The sequence below is a fragment of the Lycium barbarum genome, chromosome 12 (assembly GCF_019175385.1).
Source record: "Lycium barbarum isolate Lr01 chromosome 12, ASM1917538v2, whole genome shotgun sequence".
Classification (NCBI taxonomy): domain Eukaryota; kingdom Viridiplantae; phylum Streptophyta; class Magnoliopsida; order Solanales; family Solanaceae; genus Lycium; species Lycium barbarum.
In genome coordinates this window covers 93163032-93180897 of record NC_083348.1, presented here as the reverse complement: position 1 = coordinate 93180897, position 17866 = coordinate 93163032, and the positions used below count along the sequence as shown (strand labels likewise).

The following is a 17866-nucleotide window of genomic DNA, read 5'->3' as shown; positions in this document are numbered from 1 at the left end:
AATACAAAAAACAAAAAACAAAAAAGGTTTTAACCACTCCGAACCGGACCGGTTCCGGTTTGGAGTTTCAAACCGGTAAACCGGAACCGGACGGTTCCCTAACCGGTTACCGGTCCGGTTCCGGTTGGAACCGGTTGCCAGGCTTACACACAACTGATGAAGGACAAATATATTTTTCTAATACCCTCTTGCACGTATAACCAGATTCTTTGGTTTACGGGTTGAATACAGAAAAGCACATTGAGGATCGGCGGGCTTAGTTAAGAGAGAAAAGTACAGAACATTCAATTATTGATTTATTTTGATTTTAGTCCTTGTATTATTTGAGTGGGCACTTTTAACCTTCAATTTAAACTAAGTATGCCATTTTCGTCCAAACACAAGTAAAACCTAACTTATTATGTTTGCCTTAATAATATCCTAAAAAAAACAAGAAAAGCAAGGCTTAGGCCTATTTTGCCCCTATAATACCCATCCTAATAACGAACTGAGTCTTTTACTTGTGAAAAATAGCATACTAACCCTTAATTAGACAGATTCATCTAAGATAATCTTACGTTTTTTTTTCCAGCAAAACTTGGATTTTTGACCCCTATGGTGTCCGGACTAGCAGTCGCAGTGCTCAATTTTATCAAATTGGTGTATTCAAATTAAACCCTTTATCTAAAAGATACGTCAAAATTTTTACCCTATTTGTACTTCCAATGTTGGAACTTAAACTTATAAAATATAAAATAAAATCACATGCTTTGGAAAAAACGTTAATTTTTTCTTCTCTTTTTGATGATGTCCAATCGAAATAGCCTGACTTCCTTCTCAAGCTATGTATTCTTTGGCCATCTTTTCTTGTTAAACAAGTCGATTTTCGCATCCTATATTTGATAAACTTATAAATATAAGTCATTAACGAGCAAATTTCACCAGTAACCATTATTTGTTTTTTTTTTTTTTCTTTCTAATTCTATAGTTCTTCTGTACGTGTTACTTCTGTAACGCTAGCTAGCTAGTTTTCTTTTTCGTTTTTTAATTAGATTATTATTCGTTATTGACATACTGAAATCGAAGCAATGGAAGTAGAAAAAGGCCGAAAAGAATCTGCTGCTGCTGCAAATCCATCTGTAACTTCTTGTGGATGGCCCAAATGGAAGAAGTCGAAGGATGGTAGCTTTCTAAGCAATTTGAAGGAGCAATTTCACGATTTTGTGAATACCCCTGTGGCTGATCACAAGCTTTGTTTCAAAAATACTATTGACGAGGTATATGCATCCCATATCTTGGCTTAATTAATTTTATATATGTCAATGATTGAATATTATAGTGAGAATTAATAGCTTTACTGATGCAAATTTTAATACTAGCATATATATACACTTTGTTTTCTACTCCATAGTTTTTTATTGCAATTTTATGACTCTATTGTTATCTATTGATTTGTATAATTTTTATTTAAATTTCTCCAAATTTCTTAAGCTGTTTTTTTTTTTTTTTTTTTTTTTTTGTTGGTTTTTCTTTGAATAGCCTAAAGTTATGTATACAAGTAGCTTCTATACATGAGATTTTAGTTTTAAAACACCTCGGTAAAAACTTTTCTGGTTGCCTACACACGCATCAACTTACCATGGTTAAGTATTTAATGAGGTGAAATTGATTATACAGTTAGGTGAACGAAGTCTATGTACAAGAACATGTCATGAACTCAGTGATTAATTTAGTGTAGACGCATGGTGCGATCCTCTTGAAAATAGTTAGAAGGTTTAAATCTTAAATTCGAGGCTTATAACTCTTCTAGTACTCCTTCCTGTTCAAATAAATGTCTATTTAGCTTTTTTGTTTTAGTTCAATAAGTGTCCACTTATTAAATAAAAAATGAATTAACTTTATTTTTTCACATTTGTCTTTATTAAGTGTTAGTGACCAGATCTCAATACCTATTAAATTAAGAATAATTTAGTCAAAATATCTATTTTTTTTTCTCTAGGAGTAAATATAAATATATTCTTAAAGGTTGTGCTAAAAGGCTATGTGAATACTTATTTTGAACTGAAGGGAGTAACTAGTATTGGTTTCGAATTATTTTTTTCTGGAAAAGGGCAAAAATATATTGGAACAGATGGTTGAAATAGAAGTTGTTTGTTTGAAATTGTTGTTGCTTTGAAACAGATGGCTGATAATTTTCGAAGGGAAGTTAATGGGCTTAAAGGTGGGGAAGATTCTGCGACCGTCCAATCGCTGCCAGCAGAGGAGAAACAGTAAAGCTTGGGACATGGGACATGCAACTTTTAATCAGTTCTATTAGCATTCCAGTTCTCAGTTACTTGAAAAGTTTGCAAGTTTGTCAATTTAGAATTATATTTAGGAAGATAGTTTTGAAGTTGCTTGCCCGTGATTTACACCAAATTAATAAGCATTACATGTATTTGCACATTTACTTTTATAGTTTTATTATGATTAACTATTACATATTTTCATCTCATTTTATCACGTAACCACGGTAAATTGATAATATAATTTAGCATAGATATTGGGTGCAATAAAATATTTCCCATCTATCATTTGTGTCCTTAAAAACAAAATCATGCTTAGGTAGTAAACGAGGGAGGGGAATACCATATTCATGATTTTAATTAACGACATAATTCATTGGACAACATTGGGGTTGGTACCACAATATTATATTCCCTCATGGCACGCTACCAGATTGGATAGACATGGTCGTCTTTGAACTGAACATTGAACTCTCAATTGTGAAGCTTAATTATATACGATTTTATCAAGCTTCCATAATCTTTATGAATGTATGTAATGTTACCATATTGTAACGTTGCATGTATTGTATTTGAAACGTTATAAATTATAAACATTGTATGTCCTATATAATAGAGGAGTAAATAACAATTTAAATTATCAAGCAATTGTAGATTATCTATCCTACGATTTACTTTCGATGTTCTAGAGTCTAGATAGAGACCATCAAAATCGATAACACTAGTTTGATCAGTCTACATGCTTCAGTCTAGGAAATTTAGAAGATCCACTTTAGTATTTATTGAAAATGTACTAATCTAACTTTTATAACATATTTAACTCAGCAAACTTCAATAGGTTGGCGAGTGATGTATTCAAATAAAACGTGGAAATGAATTAGCCAAATGATTTTTATCCAAAAAGGAGAAAACTTGGCTGTGCGGCTAAGCTGATTAACCTGGAGGATTTGTCAAACACAGAAGGAGCAACCAAAAAAAGAACTAATATTTCATTACACAAAATAATTTCTCAATAATTCGACTTCGTAAATAGAAACAAACAAACAAAAAAGTAATTATGAGTTGAGTCAGTAAACTTATTCACCACTACTCCAGTCTCCACTCGTTAGTAATTACTATTACATCTTTAATTAAGTAAACTATATTTTTTTTCCATCACGAGTACTCAAGGAAATAGAACAAATTAAGACTTAAAACCACATGCTTAAGAGTCTAAATTTTAATCTCAATTCTCAAGTCTAAACCCCAACTTTTTGTACTCCTATTATTAATGGATTTAAAATATGTGTATATAGACAGAGACAAACAGTGACAAAATATTTTCATTATCACGCCATTGTATGAGGTTAATTACAGCATTTATAAAAAATTAACTAGTACTAATATTTATCATAAAAAATTATCTCTAATTCATAAATGACTCAGCTGCGTAAATACTTTTTCATATTTCTTAATATGAAAGTTGGCTTTCCCTGTCTTTGGTGCTCTTTTTCCCCCTTTTATGGGATGAATATGATTGTCTACTCTTAATGGAGTAAAAGTTTTGTATTCGAACCTCCATGAAAAAACTTTGCAGCGCGAATTCAAATTATTATTATAACTTTAATATAAGTATGGGAGGAGAAACAAATAAAAAATAAAGGTTGATTCTCTCTTGGAAACAGCCAAAAAAACGTAACAAGAAGACAAAGGAGGGAAATGGCGAAACGAGCCTTCTCCCAGCTCCAATAAAGTATCAGTGATGAAGCTCAAAATAGATTTCCTACTGCCTGTTCAAACAGGTTTCTCTCCTGAAAATAAGAGATTAGGTAAACAAAAAAAATGTGGAGACAATTTCGAAAATTTAGTAGCAGCAGCAGGTCTACTAAATGGGATGCTTTGATCATCGGGGGTGGACACAACGGCCTTACAGCAGCCGCATATCTGGCTCGTTCCGGTCTCTCCGTTGCAGTTCTCGAGAGGCGCCACATCATAGGCGGTGCTGCTGTTACTGAAGAAATCATTCCTGGTTTCAAGTTTTCTCGTTGCAGTTACCTACAAAGCCTCCTTAGACCCTGCGTTATTAAGTAAGTCACACCTAATTCTTACAATCATTTACTATAATTTAGTTAATGGTTAAAACACACACCTCAACTATCAGTCGGTTGTTCCCGACCTGAACTACAGCCAGTTGTTCCCTACCTGAACTATCACCATCTATGTATTAATACACACTTTGCACTAGCAATTTTTCACGAGTTTCAATTATCAGTTGTTCCTTTTTCCTACCTGAAATATACACACCTCAACTATCAGTTGTTCCTTTTTGTTACCTTATAATGCTTAGGCTAGGAAAAGGGAACAACGGATAGTTGAGATGCATTACATAGATGATGATAGTTCATGTAGGAAAAGAGAACAACTCTAGTTGGGGTGTGAAATTCGTGAAAAGAAGATAGTTCAGGTGTGTTTTGACCATTATTACTTTATAATTTGGTAGTCTTGATTTTTTTTTTTTTTTTTTTCACTTTATAATTTGTTAGTCTTGGTTTTTCCCCCCAATTATTGGGAATGTTTTATGATTAATAGAGAATTGGAGCTGAAGAGACATGGATTGAAGCTACTGAAGAGGAGTCCTTCATCATTCACGCCTTGTCGTGACGGACGCTATCTTCTGCTTGGTCCTGACAAGGAGCTCAACTATTCTCAGATTTCAAAGTTTTCTAAATCGGATGCTGATGCTTATTCAAGGTTAAGTATTTCTTTTACTTCAATTAAGGTGGTTACTTCAACTTCAATGATAACTTCTGGAAACTTTGTTTGCTGCAATTAACAGGAAAAAGAAAAAAGAAAAAAAGACAAAGAGGAGCTAGTGTCTTTGAAGAGTTAGCTTGTTAAATAACCATGAGCAATTCATTCAGTTGAAAAAGCATTTAATTTTATTAAGGCGATTTAAATGCAACACTGCTAGTGTTAACTAGACTATAAGATGGAGGAGATAGATAGACGTACGACCATTTATGATATATACATCATTGAGAATACTTTGTTGAAGCTCGGATTATGACTGTGATTGGTAAATGGATATGGGGGGTAGCTTGCGTCCAAATCATTGGAATTAGGTTCACCGTTCTTTTATAATAAAGTTTAATGTGTCCGTAGTTTTTCACACTTTCACCCCTAAAGATATCCTTGCCAACAAGGGATAGCAAGATTGACCTGCTCAAGAAGGAGAACACAAGGGTGCTTCCCATGATAACTTAAAGGGCAGAAAAAATTAGTTCCTTGACGAAATTTCCAGGCATGGGACTAGATGATAATTTAGGAATTTGAGGATTGAGCTCGCTTAGCTCCCTAAAGTCTGTACGAGAATTCATATATTGGTTCTTCCTGCTCATTATTTTATCTATTATTATCATATTCTAAATTTTGAGTTACCAAGTGTCACCTAATTATAGGTACGAGAGTCAACTAGACATGTTCTGCGACTTTATGGACCCACTTCTGGATTCGTCTACACCAGAAACTCTACAAGGTTCTTCACATCTCAATACTCGTATGAAGCACAAATTGCAAAATTCAGCCTTTTGGGCTAATTGTCTACGCCGAGCACTCCACTTGGGACAAAAGGACATAGTGTAAGATGTTCTAGATGGTCCTGGTTGCATAATTTCGCCAAACTTATGTCATCAGTTGGACAATCTAGGACAACATCTAGTTCAAAATAGTAATATTCCATCTTTGTTTACTTGTTTCCGCTGAACTTTTCAGGGATTTGATGGACCTTTTACTCGCCCCAGCTTCGAAGGTTTTGAATAACTGGTTTGAGGTTGTTACATTTGTTTATTTCTTACTATTAATTTTCTTTTACTGGCTTTATCCGTCTGCTTAAAATAATTCTGTTTGATATGTAAAGTCGTCTAAAGGTGCAAGATTGTGATCCAATCAATGCATTCTATCATTAATTTCATCGAGTATTCTTTTGTCCTTAGATACTGTTGGAAACCTAAAATGAGTGAGTTCTAGTAAGCTTCTATATTTTGAAGGCTAGTTATCATTGTAGTATAGTATTTTTCTCTTGGTTTCTATCTTTCCTGATTTTTAATTTCAATTGTTTCCTTTATCAGTTTGGCTTTTGTTTTGCCACAACTTGTCTTACACTTGATCAGAAGTAGCTCCACCTGTCCTTAATGGGGTGGAAGAGGATATTTTGTTATTTTGTCTTCTTTACCACCTATATTCAATTATTCTTTCCTCAGTCGATTATAAATGTCTTCTTCAATCAGGTGAAATGTGTTGTGGGGGGCTGGGGAGGAGGAGCATGAATGGTATGTCTCATAAAAATTCAAAATAAATTCTCCAAATTTGACATAAACAAAATCTTTGAAATGAAGAGTTTCAATGGACAGAAATCACTTTCTTCTGGTGTATGTAGTAATTAATCTTGTTGATATACTGGAAGCTGCTACTACATGCTTTTATGCTGTCTAATTCTTGTAATGAAATGTGCTCTTCTAAAGAGTGAGCAATTTGTTACATTCCTCAATATACATTTCGAAGAATTCTCTCACAACTTAGTCGTCTTCCCTTCTGGTGTCACTAGCTTACTAATTCTGTGTGTTTGACTGAATATCACAGACTGATGTTCTGAAAGCAACTCTTGCAACTGATGCAGTGATAGGGACCACGGTAAGCTTTTCTCGTGTGTGTTGTTCTTAGAATGTATCGAATGATGCATGGAGGAGCAGTCAATTGTTGTGTACATCATTTGCATCTATGAAGAGTTATAATGTATATCTAGGATCCACCAATATGATTGGGCATTGCTGAAAAGTAAAAATTTAGCTATTCTGCATTACCATCTACTTAGTGACAACAATTGGATGTATTAAGTGAAAGATGTGCTCAGTTATGGGATTATGTAAAGTCACGTCTTTGCAGCAAATATTGACGTTTCACATGGCCCATGATTTAGAAATTTCTTTTCTGTTATATTCATGTATCCACCATATCTTTGACTGCGGTTTTTCCATCTGCATGAAGTAACAGGCTTGAGTACCTCTTGGACCAGTCTGAATTTTTTACTGAGAACATGTAGGATTAAGATTCTTTTGAGTCTCTAGTCAGGCAGGAAAGAACATAGATTTCTGTAATCTTCGTCGGGTTTGTCGTTCTTCACATTCTCATCAATTTGGTGTATCCTTGTTGTGTCATGGCCAAATGCCGATTCCATGAAATTCTGATTAATATTATTTATCAGTTCAGTCTGCTTCATGCTTACTCCTCTCTTCCTCTTTTTCTTGTTTATCTGTTAACTAATTTATAAATTCATAGGCAAGTGTTCATACACCTGGAAGTGGATATGTATTGCTACATCACGTGATGGGGGAATCTGATGGCGATCGTGGTATTTGGTCGTACGTATACTAGATAGATGCAGGATTAGCGATTTGCAAATTTTTAAATACTTCTGCGTTTTTGTAAAATCATTTGTTTCATTTATCTAAAGGATTCTGCTTCTGAGTAGTTGCTTTAAATGTTCCAATTATTTAATGAAATACATATCGAATTAACAAAGAGTTCTATTTCTTTTTCTTCTTGGAAAAAGGGCTCTCTTCTTTGTTTTCAATCGATTTAATGTAAGACCCTTTACTAACTTTCAACCTATCAAAAACAAAAAGAAATCCTTTACTAACTTTCATACTTTTCAGTGTTCCGCTTTAGCCTACTAGCAAATGATTACATCTAATGAATTTAGCTGCTTATTGTAGCTTAAGCAAAAGCAGCAAACTTTTTGCTTTATGCAGTGCCCATTTACTGCACTGTGCTGGTATCCCTCGTATCCATCTTCCTTAATCCCCAAGACGAAGGCTTTATGTGAGCTAACGCTCCATACGTTTTGACTGTTTAGAGAGATGGACATGTTTGCTTCTTCCTTCAAAAGCTATATTAACTTACACACTCAAAATATTTTAGGTGATGTTGTCTTTGTTTCAAATCCTCCAAGATTGCCTTTTTAAAAAAAATAAAAAAAATAACTTTGGTGTCCGGGCCAGCTTGCGTGCATCTCCACTAATTCCACGGGAAATCTGCCACCTCCCACCAGCAATAGGTGTCAGGTTACTCTGTCCACCAATGCTAGAACATATGGGAAGAATCACCTAGTGTTTTTTCTCTGGGAATTGAACCTGAGACCTTGGTGTTGAACCCACTTCATTGACCACTAGGCCACACCCTTGGGCGTTTTTAAATAAACTAGGTGCTTTATCATGTTATCCTCTCTTAGTGAGTATATAAATGCTTGACAGCTGTTTTTACATGATAGGTATGTTGAAGGGGGAATGGGCTGTGTGTCATCGGCTATAGCTGCTGCGGCAAAGGAGGCTGGTGCAACCATATTGACAGATGCCGAAGTATGCTTATGCCCCGTTATGCGTCCACTGCTTCTCCACTGTAAAGAGAATGAGTGTTTCCACTCAGAGTTATTTCCTTTTGAGTATCTACCATACATCTAGGGCTTTAGATATATCTTTCTAAGGCTTTTTTTTTTTCCAGTGCTGTGACTTTGATTCATCTTTAAATGGGTGCATCCATACCAGTAAACTTTTGTCTATCAACTCTTTACTTTACTGTTAGTTCTGTTCATAATTCTTCGGATTTTAAAAGTCACTTTCTCCTAAATTTTAATTTCTATCCTCTAAATAGGCTTAGAAAGTTTTAATCGATGCTTATCTATTAACTATTTGACATTAGTAGTCTTGATTATTTATCTTGAATATTTGAGATAATATGTAACTAGATCACACGTGTCTAGATTTAATGAACTTGAATGAGGTACATATTATAGAATAATCTATAAGATATCTTAGGGAGTTCTGTTTATAGTTGTCAAATACTTAATCTATTAGCATAGAGAATGATTACCTACCATATTTTACGTAGCCCAAGACTCAGCACAACTCATAATTATTAATTAATCAAGCTTGTAATTTTCTTTTATTTTTTCACAGTTTTAAAACAATATAATCTCTTTCCTTGATTGTGTTTGAAGTTGTTTCTTTTGAAGATAAAGTTTCTTTTGTCAATGCAGGTCTCGAAATTGACGATTGACGACACGGGCAGAGCATATGGGGTTAGTTTCACTAAGTTGTCTTTCCAATAGTTTACCTTTTTTCTAGGTCAAAGTTGATCTTGATATTGCAAATTGGATTGAATTTTTTAGGTGTTGCTAGCTGATGGAACCCTATTGCATTCTTCTGTTGTTTTATCGAATGCAACACCATTCAAAACTTTCATGGTAAAATTTTGCTCCTCTTCTTTTATTTGAACAAATTTAGGCTAACAGTGGCATATTATCAGAGAAAAGGAATGCTATTTAACAGTGTCCTCTTACTATGCTTCTCCCACAACTCAGGATCTTGTGCCAGATGATGTGCTTCCTCATGATTTTCATAATGCTATCAAGTGCTCTGATTATCGCTCTGTAAGTTTGCATATAAAGTGGTTATGTTCTGATTCATCCTATGCCAGTTATCTTGTTAAATTCCCTTACTTATCAAACAAATCTTGTAACTGTTTTGGAAATTAACCTTTGGTTTCCTATATTTTGTAAACTACATGGACCAGTCTTAACTGTTCTTTTTAGTAGTTAGTCCTACTACAGCAATTCAGCATTTTGTACTGGCACATCTTAAACTTTCAGCTTTGGCCTGCACTATAAACGGGACGGCGCCATAGCTCTCAGTCTTACTTTTATGATATCGAGGGACCAACTAAGACTTTGCATTTATTTTTAGGCCATAACAGGAATATATGACCTTTCCAGTTGGATATGACCTTAAGCGAAGCATTCTTAGAGAGATGCCTGATGGTCATGTACGTGTTGTAGAAGTTCATAACTTAAAACTCAAATTCCTCTTAAGGTTCATGTCCAAGTCACTTTACTCCTGTTACAAAGAAATGGCTCAATCGTGAAAGGCTTAGGTTGATTTCATTTGCAACATTCCTCTTGCTCTACAAATGATTATGATTGATTAATGATTTAGGCCCAATACATTATGTGATGAATCTCATCTCCTGTTGTGGTCTTTATGTTGGATAGGTTTGGTTGTTAGTATTTGGTACCTGAAATTTTAGGGATCATTGACTTCTGGAACAGAATACTACTAAAAATCAAATTGGCCATCAACAGATTACCACAATTTTCGGTGCTGCAATTCAGGCTAAACATTTCATGTTTGGTTGTTAATCTTTTGTACCTGAAAGTTTAAGGGATCATTGTTTACTGGAACAGGCTACTACGAAGATCAATTTGGCCGTTGACAGATTGCCACAGTTCCAATGCTGCAATTTTGGTCATCCAGATGCTGGTCCACAGCATAGTGGTACCATTCACATAGGGCCAGAGAGGTATTCACTTAGAGCTATCCATTTCAGATTTAATTTTCTTTTGAACTGCATGAGTTGATTCATCTATGTAACCGAAGTAGAATAAATAAGGATATGAGTTAGTCCCCTATCCTTTCATAAACCCATGAACACAATGTATCTGAAAATATGTTTGGCATGACATGATAAGGATACACAAAGAATTCATTTATCCTATGTGGGTAGATCTTTTTGTCTTAAACACAAGTTGCGTACCGGTGAATAGAAAATGCCAGAATTGAGTGGAATGGATATAGAAGATTGATAAAGCCGACCCAAATAGTTTAGGATTAAGGCTTAGTTGATTGATAGATTGTGCATCTTGTTTAGCTCAAATCTATATAGTTAACTTGTATGACCCAACCAGCTCATGTGACAGTCTTATGATACAGAAGGGCTAAAGATACATTGTGCTCACCTTGTAAAAAATTGTTCTTGTTTCTCTGGTTTATTTTCATCATGGTATAAAATCATGCCGAAACGCCTTAGATAGCATGTTAAGAAAAGTTTGTTGGTGGGTGTTGGAGAAGAAAGAAATTCATATTTAAATATGTAAGTGGCACAAAGGATATGTATGACGAAGCTATATAGTAGTAGGAGGTACAAAAAGGTTTCCCATAAGTGTTGGCCGACACTTAGAGATTGACATTGAGTCCCTACTTGCTTACCCTAGTTATGGATGAGCTACTAGGAACATCAGTTCAGTTGTTTAGTGTTGTTGTTTATTAGATGAGCAAAAGCTAAAAGCTTACTGCCATGTCCAATAGGGGAAAAATATCTTATCCCAATCAGTTAAATCGACAACAGAGGGTTGCTCAAGTGGTAAGTACCCTCCACCTCCAACCATGAAGTTGTGGGTTCGAGTCGTCAAAGGAGCAACGTGGGGAGCTCCTAGGGAGGGTTAAAAAAAAAAATCGGTTAAATCTGATATTGTTGATCTTTGAGTTTTTAAACACATAACCAGAAGGTTCGCCCACAATCCGTCTTTCCGTCGCGGACATTGATCAGATTATTATAGATATCATCATTCTTGCCATTCCTGTATTTTATAAAATTGTTATTTCTATTGTGATTTTAATCCAAAGATAATTGTATAATTTTGGTGCTTTTAGTATGGAAGAGATGCACAGTGCTGCTCAGGATGCTGAAAATGGCTTACCATCTCGACGGCCCATAATTGAGATGACAATTCCTACTGTCTTTGACAAGACAATCTCTCCATCTGGTACTCAAGTTTGCTTCCTAATGTGTTTATGCAATTATCTGTTTGACAATAAACTGTTTTATGAATTTCTACGGTGGTATTAAGTTTTCATTAACAGTTTTTGTAAAGAAATGGATCATGGGCCTAACTCAGCCCCAAAAGCTAGCTTATGAGGGGAGGATTGCCCAAGTCCATATAAAGAGACCACCCATCTCATTAACCACCGATGAGGGACTTTTTTCATTCTTCAACAGTTTTGAATTCTAGATTGTGGATATCAACATTTTAAAAAGCAAAGTTGAGACTGGTCTAGAAGTTATGCAAGCTCTTAATGTCACGCCCCGAACCATGGCCTGGGCTAAACACGGCACTCGGTGCCTTACTGCATGTGACCGAGCGAACCACATGGCTTGCTGAATCATCATGAGTCATAACATGAGCGGAATATAACGTGAATGCATGATGAGCCTTTATAAACGTAGTAAGTCATAATACTTAATAAAAATACTTGTTTAAACATGAGTGCGGAAATAACATGAATGAGCCAAAATGGCTATACGACTCCGAATGTCTGACATAACATAACTGACTTGTCTAGTCTATGAAACCTCTATCATGAGTCTGATTGGAAAACATACTTACTGGGACAAGGCCCCCAGCATACCTTAGATGCATAACTAATCATAAAACAAAAGTTGACTAAACCCCGAATGAGATGGGGCTCACCAATAAGTTGATACGAATCTGTCTTACTGAGCAGATGTGTCGTCCTGTATATCAGTACCTGCATCGTGAAATGCAGGCCCCCGGGCAATAAAAGGGGACGTCAGCACATTGAATGTACTGGTATGTAAAGCAACTGAAAGAAATAACATGGGACATGGAATAACATGATAAGAACTGAAACTGAAAAACCTGGACATGAACATGAGCATGAGCATGAATACATATATATATAACATAAGTAAAACACGATAAATAGGGAGAGCATTTCATAAACCGACATGTGATATCACCACGTGGGTACGTGGAGTCTGGTCCTCGCCGCGACCAGCAGAGCCCTCATACCTTGCCAGGGTATAAGATGGTATCGTGCCTGATGGATCCATTCAGTGTAAAATTAAGGTATCGTCCTATCTGGACGGAGCGATCCTTCTCCTACGGTGGCTACGTAGTTTCAGGCTATCTGAGCCTTCTCGGTAATTCGTGCAACTCCCAAAAACATGAACATAATATAGTTGGCTAAGAAGCCCATGATTTTCGTGAATTAACTAGTACTTGTCTTGCAATCATGATTTCACGAAATAACTTGTAAACATGGTTTCATGAAATAACTTGTAAATATAGTTTCATGAAATAACTTGTAAATATGGTTTCATGAAATAACTTGTATTTAGTATGTATGTATAGCATGAAAGTAATTATATAATATAGTTGCATGAAAACTTGTAGACATGTAGGATATTCATGAAATAATCATTTTTATTTAAAAAACATGCATGCAAGAACCCATGGAATACGAGACATGAGTTTTCATGGATTACGGACGGATTCTCAATAATCATAAAGAAATATTAAGAATTCAATGATAGAATTATAATAATTCATACATAATATAATTATGGACATGGACCTAGGGTTATCATGAGCATGGTATAGAAACCCTAGTTTTAGTAGAGAATCATAATTTATGGATTATGAGGCGTGGGGAAGAACAATGATGTTCCCACACGTAGATAGTAACTCTACATACCTTAGTCGCTCCAAAACTTGAATTAAAGACTTGAGCTTTGAAGAAGATTTCCAAAATCTTGAATTCTTGAACCTTGAGATGGGTTTTCTTGAAAAAACCCTAGTTTATGAACAATGATTTCTTGCTTAGATTACAAGGATATATATTAGAATTAACTTAGAATGATCTTGGAATGATTAGAAGGGTTTACTTGAGTTAGAAAGAGATTAGGGACTTGAATTCAACCTAGAATCGTGATAAAACTTACCTTGTAGGGTTCTTGAGGCTTGGGACTTGTTCTTCCTGACTTTAGGGTAATTTTTCGTGACTAGGGGTGTTAGGGAAATAAACCCCAAGCTTAAATATGACTTAAAACGCGAAATCCCAACTTTTAACCCGAAATCGACCTGTTTCGCGATGGGTCCGCGATGCGGGTGCATCGCGCGACATTCTGCAGCTAAAAACTCAGAGTTGCGCGATCGGTCCGCGAAGCAGGGCCATCGCGCGCTCTCTCACGCGCCCCGAGAAGCGACGGGTGTCGGTTCTGCACAGTGTTCGGTAAAATAGGCATAACTTCTTGCACACAGCTCTGTTTGGGCTTCACAATATACCGTTGGAAAGCTATTTCAAAGGGCTACAACTTTCATGTTTTAAGTTTTCTCAAATTCCCAACGGATTTTCACGAAATTTGACTGGAAGACAGACGTATCGAAAATTTAGCCGATTCTATCGAATTTTAAGTGCCTTACTATTAGCCATATTTAGATGATCATATCTCCTTGCTTCGATCTCTGATTGGCTTGGTATTTATATCGTTAGAAAGGTATTTATACGTACTACAACTTTCATTGAGGGTACTTTTCCAAATTCCCAACTAATCAAGGAGTTATCGCTGCCCGAGGTAGGCTGGTCAACCACTTTCTTAATACGTACAAACTTTCAAATTTTTCTCTAAAACTCTAACGTTACGAGTCTAACATGAGTTCTAAGATACGAGGTGTTACACTTAACCCCCTGAATGTTCCCGGGATGCTAAAGTCAATTAGGGTTAACTCCTCAATAGGTGGAGCATTTCCCCGAGCACGCTTTACACCTTGAGATATTTGTCCCCTGTGTACTTGCACACTATATGCTTTGTATTTTTTGCGCAATATGCACCTAGAACATTTTCTTTTAAATTCCTTGAAGTATTTGACTAAAACTTATGTTGGTTTTCTAAAATTAGTAATCGGATGACTTGGAATATGACATACATATATTATTAGTATATTTTTCCATTACAGTTATATTAACTCTTTTACATTCTTCACCTCTTGAATTTAATAAAATTCTTAACTATATTCAATATATTTTTCATATTTAAACATATTTTAACTTTTATCTTTTAAAATATTGAACTCAAAAAGATGGTGGGGTTTGCAGCCTCACCATAGGTTCTTGTAATTCAGTTGCTATGTTTATATACTTTGCTTCTTTCCTATATTCTCAACAAGGTTTGTAGTAGGGTTTATTGCAATTTACCCTACTGGGTTTTACATTTGCAATGTACCTCCCTTTGTGGAAATAGCCTAAAGAATTTCCTCATGGTTTTAGAAACCCTTCAATTACCCTCTTGAATTAATAACAAGTTGATTTTCCTTTTCTTGTCCATTTTTTTCATTCGTCTGGAAGAGATCCAAGTATCAAAATTATTATTTGTGTCATCTCAGATTAATCCTATATAAGAACTCTAAAACCAATTCAGCATGAAACAAGTGAGATTAAGACAGAAATCTTTATAAAGAATGTGGAGTTACAAAAAGAAATTTTAAAAACTTCTCTATGATGATGACTTTAGCTAAGTTGACAAAGATATAGTCTTATGTTTAGAACAACGGTAATTTGGACCAATGTGCACAAGCTTTTGCAGGGAAATGAGCTAACACGGTTTGATGGAGTAAAACTTTAGTATTATGATATTCTCATTCAATAGAATAAGACAGGTGTCGTTTCTCTTATATCCTTGTGGTTTTTAATCAATACTGGAACTTACAGAAATTCATTCGTTGTTTTACCTAGGAAAGCATGTGATTGGTTTATTCATCCAGTACACACCTTATAAACCCTCGGATGGCAGCTGGGAGAATCCTGTGTATAGAGTTAAGTATCTCTGAAGAGTTACATTCTTTCACCCACTTTTTTCAAGTCATCTATTTCTTTTCCTTTTTCCTGGCAGAGTAGGAGTTCTCACTTATAATGGTGAAACCATTCACAATTGTTCTCGAACTTCTGGATCCAACCTGATTGCATCTTTATGCATCACATTTCATGTTTGTGATTATAAAACTTTATTGCTGTAGGAATCATTCGCCCAGAGATGCTTTAGCATGATAGATGAATATGCTCCTGGATTCAGCTCATCAATTATTGGGTATGATATGTTGACTCCTCCAGACCTTGAAAGAGAAATTGGGTTGACAGGTGCGCCACTGCTATCCTCTTGATCAGTTGTACCTTTTTTACTCCTTCCTGAAGAAAGAACCACAGCTATATGTGATGTCCTTTATTAGTGGCTGTTTGATAAATATAAAGATAGACGTGTCAATGAAAGATGAAAGGCGATTTCAGTTCTTAGAGTACTAAATATACGTTGTCTGAATCATATGCAAATTCAATTATCCTCGTGTCATAGCTTGGAAATTTGTTAGTTGTTCCAAATATGTTCGTTTAACTTGCTGATTGTACCATCGAGTATAACATTCTATGCTAAAAGTTGTAAGCTTGTCAAGATTGTACCATTTATTTTGTTGAGCACTAAAAATGCTCAGTTGGATAAATGAAACATTCTTAGCCATTCCAATCTAAAAGAATAGACTATTAGAAGTTTCTTATTAAGTGGCTAATTGTTGAGCGTTCTGAATATTCAGCGATACGTGAAGTTCGAATGACCTAATATATGTATAACATTGTAATGGCACTTCATTGAGTAATTCTCCTTTCACATCAAAAGTGTTTAGTGTGTACTAATAATGAACTTCGGTGCTACGGAGCCTTAAATGGGTTTGGATGTGAGTCCAATCTGTTTACTGAATTACACTGCACACCCAGAATAGAAAATCTCCACGAATAAGTTGTCCTTAGGTTGCCACAATATTGGCGAACTTTTATTGAAGGGTTGCACAACTGTACTAAAGAGTATATCCACCACGTCGGGTTTCAACCATGTTCATAGCTTAATCTTCCTGTAAACTAACGTTTTGTGATCAACTTATCTGATGTGTTTCTTGTTGAAGCATCAGTGTTTCATCTGCTGTAGGTTATAAGTATCAGCATGCTACAAGATCTAGGAAGATAATATGAACCTGATGTTTGGTGTAACTGAGTAGTTTAAGAAATTTTGTGGATTCATCATGAGAACGAATGACTATAGGCTGGAGCATGCTTATAGTCCCTGCAAACTGATACGGCAAATGCTGATGTGTTGTGTTGTATCTTGACAGGAGGCAATATATTCCATGGATCCATGGGATTAGATTCTTTGTTTCTAATGCGGCCAGTAAAAGGATGGTAATGGTTTTGAACAGCTTTTGACATTAGTACTTGAAGGACTCAAGTCAATAAAATGATGATTTTTGCTATTGTCTGAACATTGAAATGCAGGTCAAATTATCGGACTCCAGTTGAAGGGCTATACTTGTGTGGCAGCGGGGCACATCCCGGTGGTGGAGTAATGGGCGCCCCAGGAAGAAATGCTGCGCACGCTGTCATTGAGGACTTCAAGAAATCATGAACCTACTCTCCGGCAAGAAGAACTTTTATGGAGCCAACTGTCAAGCCAAAAGTGAACTATGTGGCAGTGTGGGCATCCTATTGTCCTTTAGATATTTGCTGATACCTTGATTGCTTCGAATTTCCTTGTGTTATGAACCAAATAGGAATTACAAATCGAGATGCTTTCAGTGTTTAACCATATTTGCTCAATATGTTCATGTTCTCACAAATAACCTTTGTTCTTTAAAGAGAGAAGATATCTTCCTGTTAGTTCATTCTCCGAGCTTATTTGCTTCCAACATATTTCTTGGTGGGTAATTACTACACGAAGTCAAAGAAATAGTTTTGTTCACAGCAAGACCAGCAAATTATGGCGTGAAATTCACATTTCCTACAAGGGTTATCACTATCATTATTTTCTTTTGCTTTTGATTTAATTTCATCACTAAAATTATCACTAGTTCAGGGGAAGGGCTATTTCCCTTCCTAGATCTCTTATCCATTAAGTTT

The 17866-nt window shown here is 35.5% G+C and overlaps 1 protein-coding gene across 1 annotated transcript; it reads left to right on the top strand.

The window, feature by feature from the left end:
• Positions 1-3893: 3893 nt before the first annotated feature.
• Positions 3894-17626, top strand: LOC132621582 (uncharacterized). The gene is made up of 16 exons (XM_060335911.1): positions 3894-4330; positions 4833-4994; positions 5702-5881; positions 6015-6072; positions 6882-6932; positions 7578-7660; positions 8569-8656; positions 9334-9375; positions 9466-9540; positions 9658-9726; positions 10537-10652; positions 11783-11895; positions 15665-15744; positions 15946-16066; positions 17086-17152; positions 17246-17626. Exons 1-16 carry the CDS (start codon positions 4086-4088, stop codon positions 17373-17375), a joined length of 1680 nt encoding a protein of 559 aa, XP_060191894.1. The 5' UTR covers positions 3894-4085; the 3' UTR covers positions 17376-17626.
• Positions 17627-17866: the final 240 nt, after the last annotated feature.